The sequence below is a fragment of the Narcine bancroftii genome, chromosome 1 (assembly GCF_036971445.1).
Source record: "Narcine bancroftii isolate sNarBan1 chromosome 1, sNarBan1.hap1, whole genome shotgun sequence".
NCBI classification, from domain to species: Eukaryota; Metazoa; Chordata; class Chondrichthyes; order Torpediniformes; family Narcinidae; genus Narcine; species Narcine bancroftii.
In genome coordinates, this window is record NC_091469.1 from 257,941,669 (window position 1) to 257,959,748 (window position 18,080).

The window sequence follows — 18,080 nt, forward strand, 5'->3', positions numbered from 1 at the left end:
GTGTGGAACAAGGTACAGGAGCCTGAAGATGAGCACTCAACGGCGGACAGCTTCTTCCTCATGGTCATCAGATTCCTGAATAATCAATGAACCAAAGGCACTTCTTCTTTTTCTTGCACTGCTTTATTTATTTTGATATGTGGTTCATAGAAACGCTTGCACTGTGACGCTGCCGCAAAACATCGAATTTTGTGACATGTTCATGACAATAAATTCTGATTCTGAGTTTACTAGATACTCCTCAATTCATGCTTATTCATCAACCACCAAGAATCTAGTCAAAATAAAAACATTTTCTAAAGTGACCAACCAAACGTCAGCTTTGAATACCCATTCAAATAGTTCTATTCAGCTCATTCTTAAGAATGATGTGGGCTGAATTACAACCTTAAAATTGTCTGTGCATTATTTCCTACCACTGCAGTTAGTGTTTAATATTTTCACATGTAACATGCCTTCCTTTTGCTGGGAAGATCCAGATCACTGGATCCTACCAATTTAATCATGTCTTTGCTGCTTTGAATTGAATTGTTTATTGACACATGTGCCAAAATACAGTGCAATAATAAAACAGTACAGGATTTAGTGTTACAGCTGGTATGGTGTTTATTCGGACAAGGTGTAGAGTACAGAAACAAGTAGTAAACAGGGCAGAGGCATCATCTTTGGTCAATGAGAGGTCCACACTGGAGTCTAATAATTAGCAGGAAAGAAACCATCTTGTTGGTTCATAGTTTCAAGCCCATGCATCTTCTGCCTGATGGAAGGGGCAAGAAGAGAGTGGAACTGAGTCCCTGGGTAATGAACAAGATCCGTTCCTAAATCTGTCTTTTTGTAGATAAGTCTGAATGCATACACCTGGTTGTTATTTAGTGTCAGTCAATTTTTTGTCTTAGTATATAGTATATATTTTACCTTTCTATGTATATAAAACTACTGGAGTCAATTTCTTGACGTAGGCTCCAAGGGAGGTTTGGACAGAGCTTTCCTTTTTCTCAACATTAATGGCCTTGGAGCAGCTGAGGCCCTCAGTAACTTTGGTGAACCTTTCCATATTAGGATTTTGCTCCTCTAACTTTGCCACCCCTGCTTCAATGAAATGATTCAGCTAACTCTGGGGCCCGACTTAAAATGGCAGAGAGCATTCTCCTTCCTTGAGCCGACGAACCACTGAAGCCACAGGTAGTCCGTTCGTAAGTACGAGTTGTCCGTAGTTCGGATGTTCTTAACCTGGGGACTTACTGTGCTGCTAGCTTTCCCAGAGGGAGACAGAGATACGAGTCGATGGAGGGGAGATTATGCTTAGACATTCATTGTATTTTTGTGTCCATGATGAACTGCGCCATATTGGTGCTCACTACTTGTTCTTCTCCTTCCTTGATTTGCAGACCTGTTGGTATCCACGAGGTAACCATGGACTCTGTCAAGTGTGACAAAAAATACATGGTGCATTCAATTCAGAAAATAAGGTTGATTTGGTTTTTAATCTCAGATAACTATAGTAGTCTTCACTTCTATAACACATTCCAATATAAAGATTTAAAGTCAAATTTGCTAAAGTTGAACATAGCAAAATCATTGGACATGTTAAAGCAAAGACCATTCTAATTGCTTAATGTCAGCAAAGAATCTATTACAGGTTCTAACCTGAAACATTTGATATAGCGTATCAGGCAGAGATTAAAAATCTAATGTATTCAGTAGAAAAAAAATCATTTTGAATTGATATCTCATAGTCATGAAGGGAATTAAAGAAAAACTATTGAGGAATACTTTTTATTGGGCAAGATTTATCCCTTTCACATTGTTCTTCAACAAAACAGAAAAGGTATGAATGAGCTGTGCATCAATTTAGAGCATGATTAAAGAATTAGCTGAATTAAGAAAAGATAATCTTGATTTTTCTGTGGATGTAGGGGAGAGAGAAATACTGATAAAATTTGAAATGAGACCAATCTAAAGTTATTTAGAAATATTTATAAAATGTTTCTGAAAAGACATCTAAGTAAATGTTAACGTGAAGATAGTACATCAAAGCCTCTACTTTCTCAGGATTTTGTGGAGGTTTGGTATGACATCGAAAACCTTAGCAAGCATCCAGATGTGTAGTGAAAAGTATGCTGACTGGATGCATCATGACCTGGTATATGGGCCTCCAATACCTATGAGTGGAAAGCCCTGCAAAAGATCATGGATACAGCCCTATACATCACAGGCAAAACTCTCCCCATCATCGAGAAAATCGACATGGAACGCTGCTGTCAGAGAGCAGCAGCAATTTATCAAGGATCCACACCATCCAGCACATGCTCTGTTCTCACGGCTGCCATCAAGAGAGGTGTAGGTGCCACACGACTTGTACCACCAGGTTCAGGAACATTTGCTACCCCTCCACTATCAGACTCCTCAACGACAAACTCAATCAGAGACTCATTTAGGGACACTGACTTTCCACATTATTTATTACTGAATATTTATTTTCTGTTTTGTACAGATAGTTTGTACTTCTTTCTTGTTTGTATTTCTTTTGTATATGTACCTTTTCTTGAGTAAGATTTTTTTGTGCTACTAATAAATAGAAATTCTGCCTGGCTCTGACAATAAATCTGAACTTTAAACTTCAAACTTCGAATCAGGGATGGGAGAGAGAAATATTTTATATGAGGGTGTTTGCCTGACAGTGACCGTTGTAATGGAAGCAGAATCAATTTGTGGCTTCTAAGGTGACAAGGAAATAACATTGGAGAACTATGAGGAAGAAGAGGATGAACATGGTAGATAAGTCACCTGGGCCGGATATGATATTCCCTTGGACCTTGAGGGAGACAAGTGTAGTAATTTCAGGGGCCCTGGCTGATATATTCAAAATATTCTTGGCCATGGGTGGGGTGCCAGAGATTGCAGGGTAACTCATGTTGTCCCATTGTTTAAAAAGAGCTCCAAAAATAAACCAGGTGTGCTTGGCAACAGTTGGAGGGAATTCTGAGAGACAGGATATGTACAGTAGTTATTTAGACAGTCATGGGCTGATTAAGTATAGTCAGCATGGTTTATCAAGGAGGTTGCCAGGAAGGTAGACGAGGGAAGGGCTGTGGATATTAGTAAAGCCTTTGACAAGACCCCACATGGGATGTTAGTTCAGAAGGTTCAAACACTGGGTATTCAAGGAGAGGTTGTAAATGGGATTTGAAATTGGTTGTGTAGGAGAAGACAGAGGGTGCTAATGGATGGTTGCTTTTCTGATTGGAGGACTGTGACTAGTGGTATGCTTCAGGGATCAGTGTTGGGACCATTGTTGTTTGTTGTATATATTAGTGATCTGGATGATAATGTGTTGAATTGGATCAATGAATTTGCTGATTGACACAAACATAGGAGGCATTGTGGACAGTGAGGAAGATTTTCAAAGCTTGCAGTGGGATCTGGACCCACTGGGAGAATGGGCCAAAATGGCAGATGGAGTTTAATGCAGACAAGTGTGAGGTGATGCATTTTGGAAGGACAAACCAAGGTAGAAGATATACAGTTAATGATAGAGCACTGAAGAGTGCAGAGGACCAGAGAGATCTGGGAATACAGATACATTATTCCCTGAAGGTTGTTAACAGGATTTTTGATATCTTAGCCTTTATATATCAAAGCATTGAGTATAGGAGTTGGAATGTTATGTTGAAGACACTGATGAGGCCAAATTTGGAGTATTGTGTGCAGCTTTCAGCACCTAACTACAGGAAAGATATTAATAAGATTGAAAGAGTGGAGAGAAGATTTACTAGGATGTTGCCAGGTCTTCAGGAATTGAGTTACAGGGAAAAATTAAACAGTTTAGAACTTTATTCCTTGAAGCGAAGAAGAATGAGGGGAGATTTGATAGAATTTTACAAGATTTTGAGAGGTCTAGATAAGATGGATGTAAATAGGCTTTTTACACTTAGACTGGGTGAAAGGTTTAGGGCACACATGTCAAACTCTGATATAATTATATTTGGCCCGCAAGATCATATCAAAAATGTATTAGAGGTGGCCCGCTGGCCGCTGCGCCAGTATAGCGCATGCACAGTAACTGCTATGTCCCAGGCTGAGAGAGAGAGAGAAAAATCCTGGTCCTTGAAAAGTAGTGGTGGGTGGTTTTATAAACACACTGTCGTGTCCCCCCGCCCACCCCCCCACCACAGCGCGGCCTGGCCAGTGTCAGGGGAAGCCAAGGCCACTTCCCAGCGCCCGGAACCCCAGTGGCATAGCGTTTCTTGGAGCAGCAGATGGAGTCGAAACGCTGGAAGGAAGATTGGGGCTCCCCGCCAGGCGATGGGGGCGCCGGCCGCTGGCTGCCCTGCGCCTTCCCACCGGACCAGCGGCGGGTGCCCAGAGTACATGTGGAGAGCGAGGCTGGTCAGGCAGGTAGGGTGGAACCCCCCGCCAATCTTGGGAGTGGCGTGGGCTGGATCGGGATTAGCCGCGCTCACCTGCTCCTCCACCGCTGACCGGGATCCCAGCGCGGTCCTGAGCACGGAGACTGCCCTGGAAAGGTCCTGGGACACCGGCACGGAAAGAAGATCAGGGTCCTTAGAACATTACGGATCAGAAACAGGCCCTTCGGCCCTTTGACTCTACCTCGTGAAAACCCAACACTGGAGAAGCTCAACGGGTTAAACCGTATCCTTTATCCAGCAGAGAGGAACCTGACAATGTTTGGCCCTTGATCCCCCTCATCAATGTATGAGCAAAAGTCTGTGGTTCTCATAAAAACACCAGAAGGGAGAAACTCAGCAGGTCAAAGGGGGTCCGGGAGAAACTCAGCAGGTCAAAGGGGGATCCAGGAGAAACTCAGCAGGTCAAGGGGGGTCTGGGAGAAACTCAGCAGGTCAAGGGGGGTCTGGGAGAAACTCAGCAGGTCAAGGGGTGTCCGGCATAAACTCAGCAGGTCAAGGGGGGTCCGAGAGAAACTCAGCAGGTCAAGGGGGAGGGGACCGGGAGAAACTCAGAAGGTCAAGGGGAGGGGGTCCGGGAGAAACTCAGCAGGTCAAAGGGGGTCTGGGAGAAACTCAGCAGGTCAAGGGAGGTCCGGGAGAAACTCAGCAGGTCAAGGGGGGTCCGGGAGAAACTCAGCAGGTCAAGGGGGGTCCGGGAGAAACTCAGCAGGTCAAGGGGGGTCTGGGAGAAACTCAGCAGGTCAAGGGGGGTCCAGCAGAAACTCAGGGGGAGCCTGACCTCGCCAGGACCGTTGCCCACTCCCCCTCCCTGCCGCAGGCCGACCCGAGACTCACGGTGACGGGGCCGCTGATCCGCCGAGATGCCGCCCTGCAGCGAGAGCCGATGCCCCTGCACTGTCGTTGTCCAACCCGATCGCCCGCAAACCCCGCCCTTCCGCACACAGGCCTGAGTAAGGATTATGAACTTTAATCTCAGGATAAAACGATCTTCCAATAGTTTCATGTCACAGTGATAAATATATTCCTGGTTAAAAATGGTCCTGCACCTGGATACAAGCTCATTAGGCATAAAACTTGAAAAGTGTGTAAATCAAAGGATATCTGTACCAATGGAAAAAGGACATGGCAAATAACCCTGCTAGAGTTCATGCCCACAATCAGTCACACATTTGATTGTTTCAGGAATCATGTTATTCTCCCACATTCTCAATAGCCCTCAGATTTTACTATTCGACAGCACACTAGCAACATTTGACAAATCCTCTATAGAGAAATATTATTCATTGAATATTTTATTTCTCATTTGTTAATGCTTCTGGAAAGAGTTTATCCAAAACTATTATTAAACATTTATTTTAATAAGAAAAAGTTTAACATTACATATGTTGAAAGAAGAGAAAACATGCAGATGTTGTTGAAAATTTTCAATAAATATTTAGTTCGGCCCTCGACTTAGTCCAAGTTTTTAATTTTGGCCCTCCGTGAATTTGAGTTTGACACCCCTGGTTTAGGGGGAACATTATGGGGAAATTCTTCACTCAGAGATTGTAGGGTTGTGGAATGAGCTGCCCTGATGTGGTGAATGCGGGCTCATCTTGTGTTTTAAGAATAAGTTGGATAGGTATATGGATGGAAGAGGTCTGGAGGGTTATGGAATGGGAGCAGGTCAGTGGGATGAGAGAGATGATGGTCAGCACATTCTAGAGGAACCAAATGGCCTGTTTTTGTGCTGTAGTGTTCTGTGGCACAGACTCCAACTGCTCCAATGCTTTCTGTATAGAGTTTGCATGCTTCTCTGTAATTGCATGGCTTTCCTTTGCAAGCTCAAAGGAAAGGTTGTTTGGTAGGTTAGTTGACTATGGTAAATTGCCCCTGGCATAGGTGAGTGATGGGCACTTGATGTGAGAGAAATTAAGTGGAAGAATGGGGTTGCTCTGAGATAGTGGTTCTCAACCTTTTTCTTTCCACTGACATACCACTTTAATTAATCCCTATGCCTATGATAAGGGATTGCTTAAGGTGGTATGTGAGTGGGAAGGGAAGGTTGAGAATGACTGCTCTAGATCTAATTGATTCTGAAATATTTTGCTTGAGAAAAATTGTCATTGGCCGATTTCCTTTGGAGTTATGAAACCATGCACATAATGAGTCAATTAAATATGATTAAAACAGCAAACGTTTTCTTTCCACCCACATCCCACCTTAAGCAATCCCTTACTTATCACAGAGCACCGATGGCATAGGGAATACTTAAATTGGGATGTGAGTGGAAAGAGAAAGGTTGAGAACCACTGCTCTGAGAGCTGATGTAGACTCAACAAGAAATTTGCTTCTTCAAAATAACAGGATGGTTGATAAGTACGTTCCATTTGTGCAAAGGATTGGAAACCAACCAACCTTGTGCTCAGTTCCAGCACTCTATGTCACTTTGTTGCTTGAATTTGCTGCCCTTACCTTGAAAGTTCTGAATGTATTTGCTGTTGTTTTCCCCAGAAAGATTAGGGTTATAATAGACTAACTCTGCACATTATCTGGTCTGCCCAGCGAAGAAAATGGTCACCAGATGTTTCTAAGCAACCAGTGAAATATCATCATTATAATCCTTCCTTCTCTGTTGACAGCGAGATCAGGGATACTAACGTCATTGGTGCAAATTCCAGCAGCTTCTGGTCTCGCGTCCAAATCTTCAGAGAAGTCATTTATTTGATCACGGGTAGGACATCCTGTGTGTAAATTCAAATCAGATGCATTCACTTCCATGTGTTGACTTCTTCCACAGCAGATAGGAGTCATTTTATTACACCATTCACTGGTTCCATTAACTCTGATAAAAATTTGGTAACTTATTAAAAAAGGTTTATGATTGGAAATATTGATTTTCAAACATTAGATCAAATAAATGCCTGAAAAATGTCATGGAATTCTCTACAAGGCATTGCGATTCTTTCCTTATGATGTTTCCTCAGAGTTGCCCTTTAACACCAGCTTCAGTGTCAATCACAGGCTTAAAGTGATTGTTTTACTCTGTGTGATGTCTTCTTCTTTGGCTTGGCTTCGCGGACGAAGATTTATGGAGGGGGTAAAAAGTCCACGTCAGCTGCAGGCTCGTTTGTGGCTGACCAGTCCGATGCGGGACAGGCAGACACGATTGCAGCGGTTGCAAGGGAAAATTGGTTGGTTGGGGTTGGGTGTTGGGTTTTTCCTCCTTTGCCTTTTGTCAGTGAGGTGGGCTCTGCGGTCTTCTTCAAAGGAGGCTGCTGCCCGCCAGACTGTGAGGCGCCAAGATGCACGGTTTGAGGCGTTATCAGCCCACTGGCGGTGGTCAATGTGGCAGGCACCAAGAGATTTCTTTAGGCAGTCCTTGTACCTTTTCTTTGGTGCACCTCTGTCACGGTGGCCAGTGGAGAGCTCGCCATATAATACGATCTTGGGAAGGCGATGGTCCTCCATTCTGGAGACGTGACCCATCCAGCGCAGCTGGATCTTCAGCAGCGTGGACTCGATGCTGTCGACCTCTGCCATCTCGAGTGTGATGTTGTCCCAAGCTAATTCCATTTGCCCAAAATATCCCTGTCCATGTTCCTCTCCAAATGCCTTTTAAACTTTGCAAGGTGCACGTTGAAGGATTATTCTTTTGACATATTAAGGAAATGACTCAACTTTGCAGAAGGGAAAGATTTTTTTTTACACCATTCATGAAAAAAATCCCTCTGCTTAAAGTATGTAAATAAAAGAGTGGGAAAGAGAGCCCGTTAGAAGTTAATACATCGGGGACATCAGAAAGCATCAAATCAAAGGTGGGATTGTACATTGATTCAGTGGGCTTCCATATGTTCAAAGTTCATATTTATTTCTGATATCACATACAACCCCGAGATTCTTTCTCCTGCAGACCAGGCAGAATTACCATTTATTGGTAGTGCAAAAGACTAAACTAAGGAAGATCCGTATTTATGTAAACAATCTGATGTGCGAGCCCTTTAATGAGTCTCTGATTTTGTTGAGAAGTCTGATAGTGGAGGGGTAGCTGCTGTTCCTAAACCTTGTGGCACGAGTCTTATGGCACATATACCTCTTTCCTGAAGGTAGCAGTGAGAACAGAATGTGCTGGGATCTTTGATGATTAAAGCTGCTCTCTGATGGCAGTGTTCCCTATACATGTTCTTGATGGTGGGGAGGGTTTCACCTGTGATATCCTGGTCTGCGTCCACTACCTTTTGCAGGGATTTTTGCTCAATGATATTGGTGTCCCCATACCAGACTGTGATGCAGCCGGTCAGAACACTTTCCATGGCACAGTTGTAGAAATTTTCCAGGGTTACCAATTTCATACCAAACCTCCGCAAACTCTTGAGACAAAATGTTACTCACTTTGGGTGTATAAAATGGGAGGGGTGACAACACTATGGTTAGGTAAATGAAATTGTATTGAATAGGAGGAATGTCAGCAAAGTCCAAGTATATACAATGGAACAAATTTCATAATTGTGTACAATGGCTGTAAACAGAAGTGGGTTTAATGCAGACTTTAACTTGAGAGTTAAAGAGGCAGTTTTAATTGGATAATTTTTTCTTTAGCTGAACAACATTCAATGTAGAGAAAGGTCTGAAAACATGAATGCATAGATTTCAAACAAGTGGGCAACATGTGCACGATCAGACATGTGCAAACACCTTTTATTCAATATCGGGCCAAAAGATCCCATGATCATTCAGTGATTTAGCTTGGAATAGTTGAGATTTTCAGCAGGCGCTGCAATAACCTTGCAGTGATTTTGCTACTTGCTTGTCTTCATTTCAGTGTCAAGCTTTTTCTTTATTACAAGCTGTTCTGGCGTGAGTAATAAATGTTATAAATTTGAGGAAAGAAAATAACTGGCTACGAGAGGCACTAAAATGTAAATTTACATATGCAATAAGATTCTAAAAAGATAATTAAAACATTTATTGGTGTACCATGTAACTGGCAATCATTTTGTCATACCATCTAAACTGCAGAACATTAAGATTATAAATTACGCCTAATCAAGCTTTATTCCCAAATGTAAAAGACTGGTGAATAATGTATTCGTTTCTGTTTGCACACACTACATTGCAAATAATGTATCTCCAATAAGTGCTAATCCTCTGCTTTATTGATGACAAGTGGCTGAAATATTTTCTTAAACCTGCCTTTGCTCTCCAAAGTTCTTGAATGTGTTGTGGTTGACTGTCTTACCTGAATACTTCATTTCAGTCTTGTTTCTATGGCATCAAAGAGGTGTCCTCATTCCCTCCAGAGCCTGTGACATAGTTCGGGATTTTATCCAATCAAAGCAATCAGAATTTTTTCCAGCTCTGCTTCCAATGTTCAAATTTATTGTCAAGAGTACACACATGACATCACATACAACCCCGAGATTCTTTTACCTGAGGGTGAGGCAGAATTTCTACTTACTGGTAGCCCAAACTGTACATGAGAGAAATATAAACAAATAATGAAATGTAAACTTGATTGTACAATTACAGAAAAAAAATTCAGTACTTAGATATTCAGTGCAAAGGAAGAGGCCTGAAATGAGTCTTTGTTAGTTTGTTTTGGAGTCTGATGGTGGAAGGGGTAGCAACTGCTCCTGAACCTGGTGGTGCGAGTCTTGTGTCCACTATTCCTCTTTCCCGATGGCAATAGCGAGAATAAAGCATGTCCTGGGGTGGATCCTTGATGATTGCTCCTGTTCTCTGATGGCAGCGTTCCAGTACTGGGCTGTGTACACTTGCTTTTGCAGGACATCCTGCTCAAAGGTATTGGTGACCCTATACCAGACTGTGATGCAGGCGGTCAGCACATTTTCCACACATCCTTAACAGTTTGCTAAGGTTCCAATGACGTTTCGAATCTCAGCACACCTCTGAGGAAGCAGAGGTGCTGACGTGCTTTCCTCGTGATGACAGTATTTTAGGTTCCAAAAAGGTCCTCTGATTCCCAGGAATTTAAATTTGCTCACCCTCTCCACCCTCTGATCCCCAATAATAACTGGATTGTACACCTCTGCGTATCCCATCCTGAAGTCCACAATCAGCTCCTTGGTGTTGGTGACATTGAGTGTGAGGTTGTTGTTAGTGCATCATTCAGCCAAGTTTTCCTTCTCCCTCCTGTTTCCTCTCATCGTCCTTTCGATTCATCCCTCCTACTGTGGGATCATCAGCCAATATGTAAATCGTATTGTTGTTGTACCGAAAGTCACATTTAAAACGAATAAACAAGGGGCTAAGAACACAGCCCTCTGGTTCTTAGTACTGATGGAGATTATCAATCCATGCTGATTGGAGCCTGGAGATGAGCAAATCCAAGATCCAATTACACAGGAGGGGGGGGGGTATTGAATCCCAAGTCTTGAATGCCAAACTGTAGTCAATAAACAGTATGTGTCTTTGCTGTCCAGGTGCTCCAGGGATTTTTTTTGGAGAGCCAGTGAGATGGCATCTGCTGTAGACCTGTTGCTGCAGAAGACAAGTTAGAATGGATCCATGCGGCCACTCAGGCTTCAACACCAGCCTCTCAAAACATTTCATCTCTGTGGATGTGCTTACCACTGGTCGGTAGTCACTTAAGCAGGTTACCACACTCTTTTTGGGCACCAGTACAATCGAATCCTGTTTGAGACTGGTGGGTGCCACACTCTGCCAGAGTGAGATGTTGAAGATATCAATGAATACATTGGACAGCACAGGTTTTCAGTACTCAGCCGGGTACTCTGTCCAGACTGGATATTTTTCCTTGGATTCACTCCCCTGAAGGCAGCCCATATGTCATCTATGGATACTGACAGTAAAGGATCATTAAGGGATGCGGAGTGGTTCTTCCTTGTTCTGGTGGTCAAATTGGACGTAGGAGGCATTGAGTTCATCTGGGAGTGAAGCTTTTGTGTCTCCTATTGCACTGGATTTGGTTTTATAGCAGGTTATGTGATTTAGGACCTACCACAGCTGTCAGGTATTCTTCGTTGTCTCCATTCTTGTTCTGAATCTCCACTTCGCTCTGGAGTTGGCTTTCCATAGGTTGTACCTGCTCCTTGCGCAGAATACTGGATCTCTAAATTTAAATGCCTTTGATCTGGATCTCAGCAGGTTTTGGATTTCATTGTTCATCCAGAGCTTCTGGTTGGGGGAAAACCCTGAACTATTTGGTGGGGGCATACTCATCCATAGCTGTTTTGATAAAGTCCAGGTGTAATCATTTAGATTCCCTGCTGAGTTCTTCAACACCACCCAATCCATTGACTCGAGGCAGTCCTGTAACCATTCTTCAACCTCCCACAACCATCTTCTGGCTGTCCTGATCTCTGGAATCTCTTTTTTTAGGCTCTGTATGCAGGCAGAAGAAGCATTGCCAGGTGATCTGACTTGCCAATATATGGTCTTGGGAAAGTACATTCTGTAAAGAGAATGTTGAGCAGATTGTGACCAAAAACCAATAGTGTTGTGCCAACCAGTTTGCTTTATTGGAGTACTGGGTAGTAATTCTGACCTACAAGTGCAGACTTAGGTGAGATATTAACACTCCACAAAATGTAATACTGTGCTTCCGGCAGAAATGACGTGTGAAAAGCTGTTAATGTTGGATCAAAATGGATAGTGATTCTACAGCTTTGCTAAATTACCATTGGAGGTCAGATGCCATTTCGCCTAATTTTCCCAAAAGCTGCTTAAATGAATAGTTAGAATCTATGATTGGAAAGGCTGTACATGGTGTGGGGAATTATGCGAGGTTCATGTCCTGTTGTTAATGATCTACACACAGATGTCTAGAGAAATCCACACGTGTATCACAGTCATGTAAACTGAAATATACGGGCAGACAAAAAGCTGGAAATATACAGATAATTCCAAGTGTTTTTGCAAAATTAATAATCTCTGAACTGCTGAGGCTGGTAAATAGAAAAATACAACAGGTATTCTGCAGCCAAGGTAATACAAAGCAGCTTATATAGTAAGTGATCATTTAGTCTATTGCTGAAACACAAGGCTCAGTTTAATACCATAAATGGTGTGGCACCCTCTCAATTCAGGGCAGTTAGTGTGAAGCTATTACAGTGCCAGTGATGCAGGTTCAAATCCACCTATGAGTTTCTAAGTTCTCCCTGTGTCTGCATTGGTTTACTCCTGGTGCGCTGGTTTCCTCCCACGCTCCAAAAACGTACGAGATTGTCGGTTAATTGGATTGGGAAGCACAAGTTTCAATGATGGGAATTGGCTTCTACCATTTGGTAAATAAAAATAAAAATTAAAAAAAAAAGATCTGCAGAGTGACAGTCTTAATCAAAGGATATGGCACTGTGTGGTTACTAAATCCTGAATACCCATACCTTGATGAAGGGCTCGGTTATGTATTTTTTAACCTTTGCTATATAAAGGGCACTTCTCGACCTGCTGAGTATCTTCAGTTTTGTGTTTTTACTTCAACCATGGTATCTGCAGATTTTCATATTTTACTCCTGAATACTCCTGGTTAGCGGTTTTGTTTTGGCTGGACGTTATATACAGCACTGAGGATGACACACATGCTCTGAGCTTGCACATTCAATGCATTATTTCAAAGTTTCCAAATAATTTGAATCTTGGAAATTCAGGAAATGATGTGAATCAGGAAAAACTTCAGCCACACAGACCGGTGAAGTTGAATGAAGAAAAGTGTCAGCACCTGCATTTTGTTGGATGAGGGAAAGCAATCCAGCACAGCAGTTTAGAAAGGACTTAGAGAGAGTATACAATTTACCCAAATGAAACACAATGCAATGCTGGGATAGTTCTTCTGAAGAGAAAATCAAGTATATGTACTGCTCTAAATTAAGTCTACTGTTCGAGTAGAGTGTGCTTCCAGTGAAAGTCAGGATTAATGACCCAAACACACACATTTAAGGTACCTGACAAAAGAACTAGGTTACACAAAGAAAGAAAAATGCATACAGCAAATCATCTGGAATTCACTGATTGGAAAAGAGGGAGGAGAGTTGATAATGTTACAGGGAGGAGTGGACAACATTCCATGTGGAAAGATTTGGAGGCACAGGTGTAAGGAAGAGGTAGTAGAAGTAATTGATTGTAATGTCAAAGAGGCAGCACAGGCATGATGGCCTGAATTTGTCGTATTCAAATTCCATACTGGGGCCCGAATACAAGACCTTAATTCAGAGCAAAAAATAAACTCTGGCAGAACTCAGCAGATCAGACAGCAGCGTGCAGGTAAAAAAAAGATTCAGGTCAAGTCCCTGTATCCTAACTGTCTCGACCTGGGACAATAACACATATCTATACATTATATCTATATCATTATATCTATATATTTCTATATACATCTGTCTCTACATTTATATATGTGTGTGTGTGTGTGTATATGCACACATACACCACACTCTAAATCTATATATCTATGAATAGTAGTAGTATCAAATAATTTGTATTTTGCCTGAGAGCAACTTTTGTAATTATTTTTTTTTTGGTTACGGAAGCAAACGTTAGCCATGCTAAAATCCTGGATAAAATAGAATGGCAAAAGAGCTCATGAGATCAAGCAGCATGTGGAATGGAGAGGAATTAAAAAAAACATCTAATGATCAAGATTATTGACTTGTCATCAGAACACAAATGAAAAGTCTGATTCAAGGTGATCATCTGCAACGTTAACTCTGTAACTCTCTCCAGCTTTTGAGACCTTTCAGCATCTGCATGTTAAGAGAAGTGTTTCGTCCGACAGCTTAAATCACAAAGGGAATGATGTAAAATAATCACATCGGCAAAGGTCTTCTTCCAGTTTTTTTAAGAGTTTTTATTCATTATTGTGATCTTTGGTGTTCACATCGGTCTCTTTTGCTTGCACTTGACTAGATTCCATTTTTCTAAAAGAACAAGTTACCGGTTTACAAAAAAAAAAGAAAAAAAAAACAACTTAAATCACATCCTACTAAAAACAAGTAAGTGGAATTTCCTTGGCTGTTTTAGCTAGATTCTACACATACAAACCATGGGACATGCAATTTTATTGTTTCTTTCGCCCCGGACCTCAGAGCACCTTGTTCTACCTCCTGTCTGAGCCCCTGTTGTCAGTGCCATGATTATTAGTATTGTCAACAATATGGGGGCTGTGTGCACTGACAGGGTGGAACAAGGCATCTGTGTCCATTGAAGTGATGGGCTGTTGACCAAAGATCCCGTCATCCCCAAGGGCACTACTTCTGCTGAGCTGTTCTAACGTCTGATCCCTTTCGTTACTTTCTCTGAAGTCTGTTACTAAGCTGCTTGAGCTGCTGGGGACTGCAGAGTCCGCCAGAAGCTGACTGTAACTACTGTCCATTTCCCCTCTGCCAAGGGTACTTGGTGGATGCACGCCCAATCGCGACGACGCTTCGTTGCCTGTCTGCGAGCCTCGGTGTATCCGGTGACTGACGATAATGTTGTTTCCAAAGCCTCCCATGGAGGCAGTGGTGGTGCCTTGTTCTCGCTGCACGACTGCCGTCATCCAACCCTCAGCGATCAGTCGGCGGATGCGAGACAGGGCATCCTCTCCTGGAATGTACTCTGGAGCATCTCCTGAAGAGGGAGAAAAGGAAAACATTTACACTGACCAACAAGACGTTTTAAAAGATGTTATTAGGATGTTTTGAAAGCACCAATGATATGTCAATCCTTATACAGCAAAGCAATTGAATTGTTTGTCACATGTATTGAGGTATATTAAAAAGCTTTGTTTTGCATTGTGTCCACAGCAGGTAGTGTAGCAGTAATAAATTAACAAGGGTGTAGGCATAGATAAAGAAGGCTGCCAGCACCTTCTTCCCATGGCGAGAGTAGCAGAGGAGATCTGTACAAAGTAAAAGGAGGAAAATTTAGAGGAAACATCAGGGATAAGGTTCTTTTTTTTTACAGAGAGTGTGAGTGCTTAGAATGCATTGTCAGGGATGGCGGTGGAGACTGGAACTACCGGGACATTTAAGAGACTCTTAGACAGGCACCTGAATGAAATAGAAACAGAGGGTTATGAGTTAGGGAGGGTTTAGTTTTTTTATCGCTATGTTGACAACATCATGGACCAAAGGGCCTGATCTGTGCTGTAATGTTGCAATAAGTCAAGTAGGTCAAGGGAATGAGGAAATTACAAAAATATACTGGAGGGTATAGACATTTCTTGGAAACTTATCCTCTGTACATAATTTGATCATTCTCTTTGGGAGATCTCATTGATGTTTCATCTGCAGCCTGACAGCAAACAGCTTGCTTCTGTACCTAAATAAGAGGGCTAATCTGATCTCTAGTTCCTTCCCTCTCTTTCCCAACGCCAGCAGTAAACCTTGTTGAAATCCCAGGAAATATCCAAATGGTCTACTTCGGCATTTGTGCCAGTCGCAAGATGAGAAGACGGAGACAAAATGAGATTCCCACACACCTTCAATCGAAATCAGGTCATTTCTTGTGGAAAAACGTCAGAGAAATCATGAAGCTTTCTCAACAAGCCACCACTAAAAATGGAATCAGTTAGAAAGGACAAAGGATGCACACACTCTCAAACCACTTTCCAACCATAAGCAGCTGGTGAATTCTAATATTTGGTTGCACTTTATTCGAAGTACTTGTTCTTCCTTGACCAAGTGACAGGGCATGGCATAATAACTTTAAACCTGACTGTAGAAAATTGCTAACATTCATTAGTGCTCTTGCTGAAAATAAACAGAGAAGTCTGGGTTGATTTGATTTTACAGAGTAAAAGAAGGATATCAGACAAATGGAAAGAGTGCAAGGCAAGTAACCGTGGCTAATATTGTGCATCACCTGGCAGAGAGATTCAGGATGGACTGGCCAGGCTGTCTGACTGTATAGAATGCAAACTAAGCAGAGAACCTAAAGGTGTAAAATCTAACCAATTCTGTGACAGGAAAGCCAAAAATCAAATGATCAATACTCTGACAGACTAAAATTTAAAAATATGTCAAAAGTGTAAGTTAGACATACAGCATGGTAACAGGCCCTTTTGGCCCATAAGCCCATGCCTCCCAATCGACCCACGACTTCTAGTACATTTTGAACGATGGGACGTGGGGAGAACATACAAACTCCTGACTGACAGCACGGGATTCGATCCCGGGTCACTGTAACAGTTTTGTGCAAATCACTCTGCTAATCGTGCTGCCATATAGTTAATGTTAAGTCCCACACCGTTTATTTATCAATATTTCAGATTGGAACATTTTCTGGTGACCCCCGAGGAGGTGGTGATCAGCCATCTTCCTGAGCCACTGAAGTACTTTGGTGCAGTTGTTCCCACAGACGTTTTGGGTACAGACTCTTGTAGGAAATTGACCACAAAGTCCAGAGACTCCAATGAAACTAAGTGATGACGAAATACAAGTAATGCATTTGTAAGTCGAGACTGTGTGCAGGTGGAAGAAGAAACTGCAGGTGGTGATGCTCCCATGTGCCTGCTGCACTCGAGGAGGTGGGTCGGACAGGTGTCTGGGAACATCAGGTGAATGTGGATGAATTACATTTTGTAGGCGGTTCTCACAACTGAGCCAAGAATAAACATTTAGAAGGGTATTGGTCAAGGTTCAATGAGCCTTGAGGTCCAGAGCTAAATGTTCTTCACAAAATCCAAAGTGGATAACAATTGGAAAGCCAGGGACACTTGCTAGTACTGTCAGTCACTTTGTTGCTGATTGACACTAGACTGATTAGATAACAATCATGTGGTTTGTATTTGTCCTGCATTTTGTGAACCGAACTGGGCAATTTTCCACATTGTCAGCTAAATGACGAAGGTGCAACTACAAGCTTGGCCAAGGCCACACATCTTCAGCAGCACACCTGGAATCTTGTCTGGGGCCATCACCGTCGCTGCATCCACTGCCCCTAGCCATTTCTTGATGTGAGTGGAGTAAATTAAGTTGGCTGAAGTCCAGCTTCAGTTGATGGTGGAGATTTCAGAAGGAAGCTGCCTCATTTATTTAGCACTTCTGGCTAAACATGCCCTTTCTTCACCCGCTGGAGCCTGCCAATTTTGAATGCTGGAATGTTCTTGGTGTCTCCTCTGCCCGTTGGCTGTTTAATTGTCCACTACCATTGCAACAAAAAGTGTCGGGGCTGTGGGGCTTCGATGTGATTTCATTTGGGTATGGCTTATGTGATCAAGATTTTCGGGTTTGTCTTATGCGGCTCTCAAGAAGGTGATAAAATGGTTGAATGCGGAAACAAAAGAATGCACGAGGTTACTGATAGTGGTGGCTAATGTTTTGGCTGCTGAGTACTATAAGCCTCACACAAGTATACATTCAAGTTAAGTGACACACACTGTAGATCAACATTAATATGCATATTGGATTCAAATCAATGTTTTGCGGGATGTGCATAAATGTTATAACCCTCATCCACTGTGTACATACTTAAACCCTGGTCAGGGAACATATCAATGAAGCTCAGAGATGTACATAGCATTGAACTGCAGATGCTTTATATATCATTATTAAACCCAGAGTACAATGTTAAACCCTATTCAGAGTTTGTATCAAGGTTGGACAACAGAGTACGCACTAATGTTTGGAATGTTCAATGAACAGTCAACAAGACTCTATGAGAGGCCCCAATAGCTGATGTTCTCTGACATTTCATTGCTTGGGAAACTGA

The 18,080-nt window shown here is 42.3% G+C and overlaps 1 protein-coding gene and 1 long non-coding RNA gene across 9 annotated transcripts in view; one reads left to right on the top strand and one right to left on the bottom strand.

Annotated features, from left to right (window-relative positions):
* The window catches only part of LOC138742064 (uncharacterized), a 312,510-nt gene that overhangs the window by 236,683 nt on the left and 57,747 nt on the right, over positions 1 to 18,080 (top strand). For 2 of the 6 annotated variants that reach the window (XR_011343938.1, XR_011343939.1), the window contains exons 2-4: positions 13,919 to 14,208; positions 14,295 to 14,380; positions 15,746 to 16,158. This is a non-coding gene — a long non-coding RNA (uncharacterized lncRNA). Of the gene's footprint in view, positions 1 to 13,918; positions 14,209 to 14,294; positions 14,381 to 15,745; positions 16,159 to 16,638; positions 17,605 to 18,080 lie in introns of those variants that run through there. The other 4 variants (XR_011343942.1, XR_011343943.1, XR_011343941.1 and 1 more) reach the window with 3 other exon arrangements.
* Positions 14,212 to 18,080, bottom strand: part of LOC138742032 (activating molecule in BECN1-regulated autophagy protein 1-like) — a 427,572-nt gene continuing 423,703 nt past the window's right edge. For all 3 annotated transcript variants that reach the window (XM_069896235.1, XM_069896241.1, XM_069896227.1), the window contains one exon: positions 14,212 to 14,996. In XM_069896235.1, coding sequence (XP_069752336.1) covers positions 14,485 to 14,996 — 512 coding nt within the window. In that variant the 3' untranslated portion in view covers positions 14,212 to 14,484. The remainder of the gene's footprint in view (positions 14,997 to 18,080) is intronic.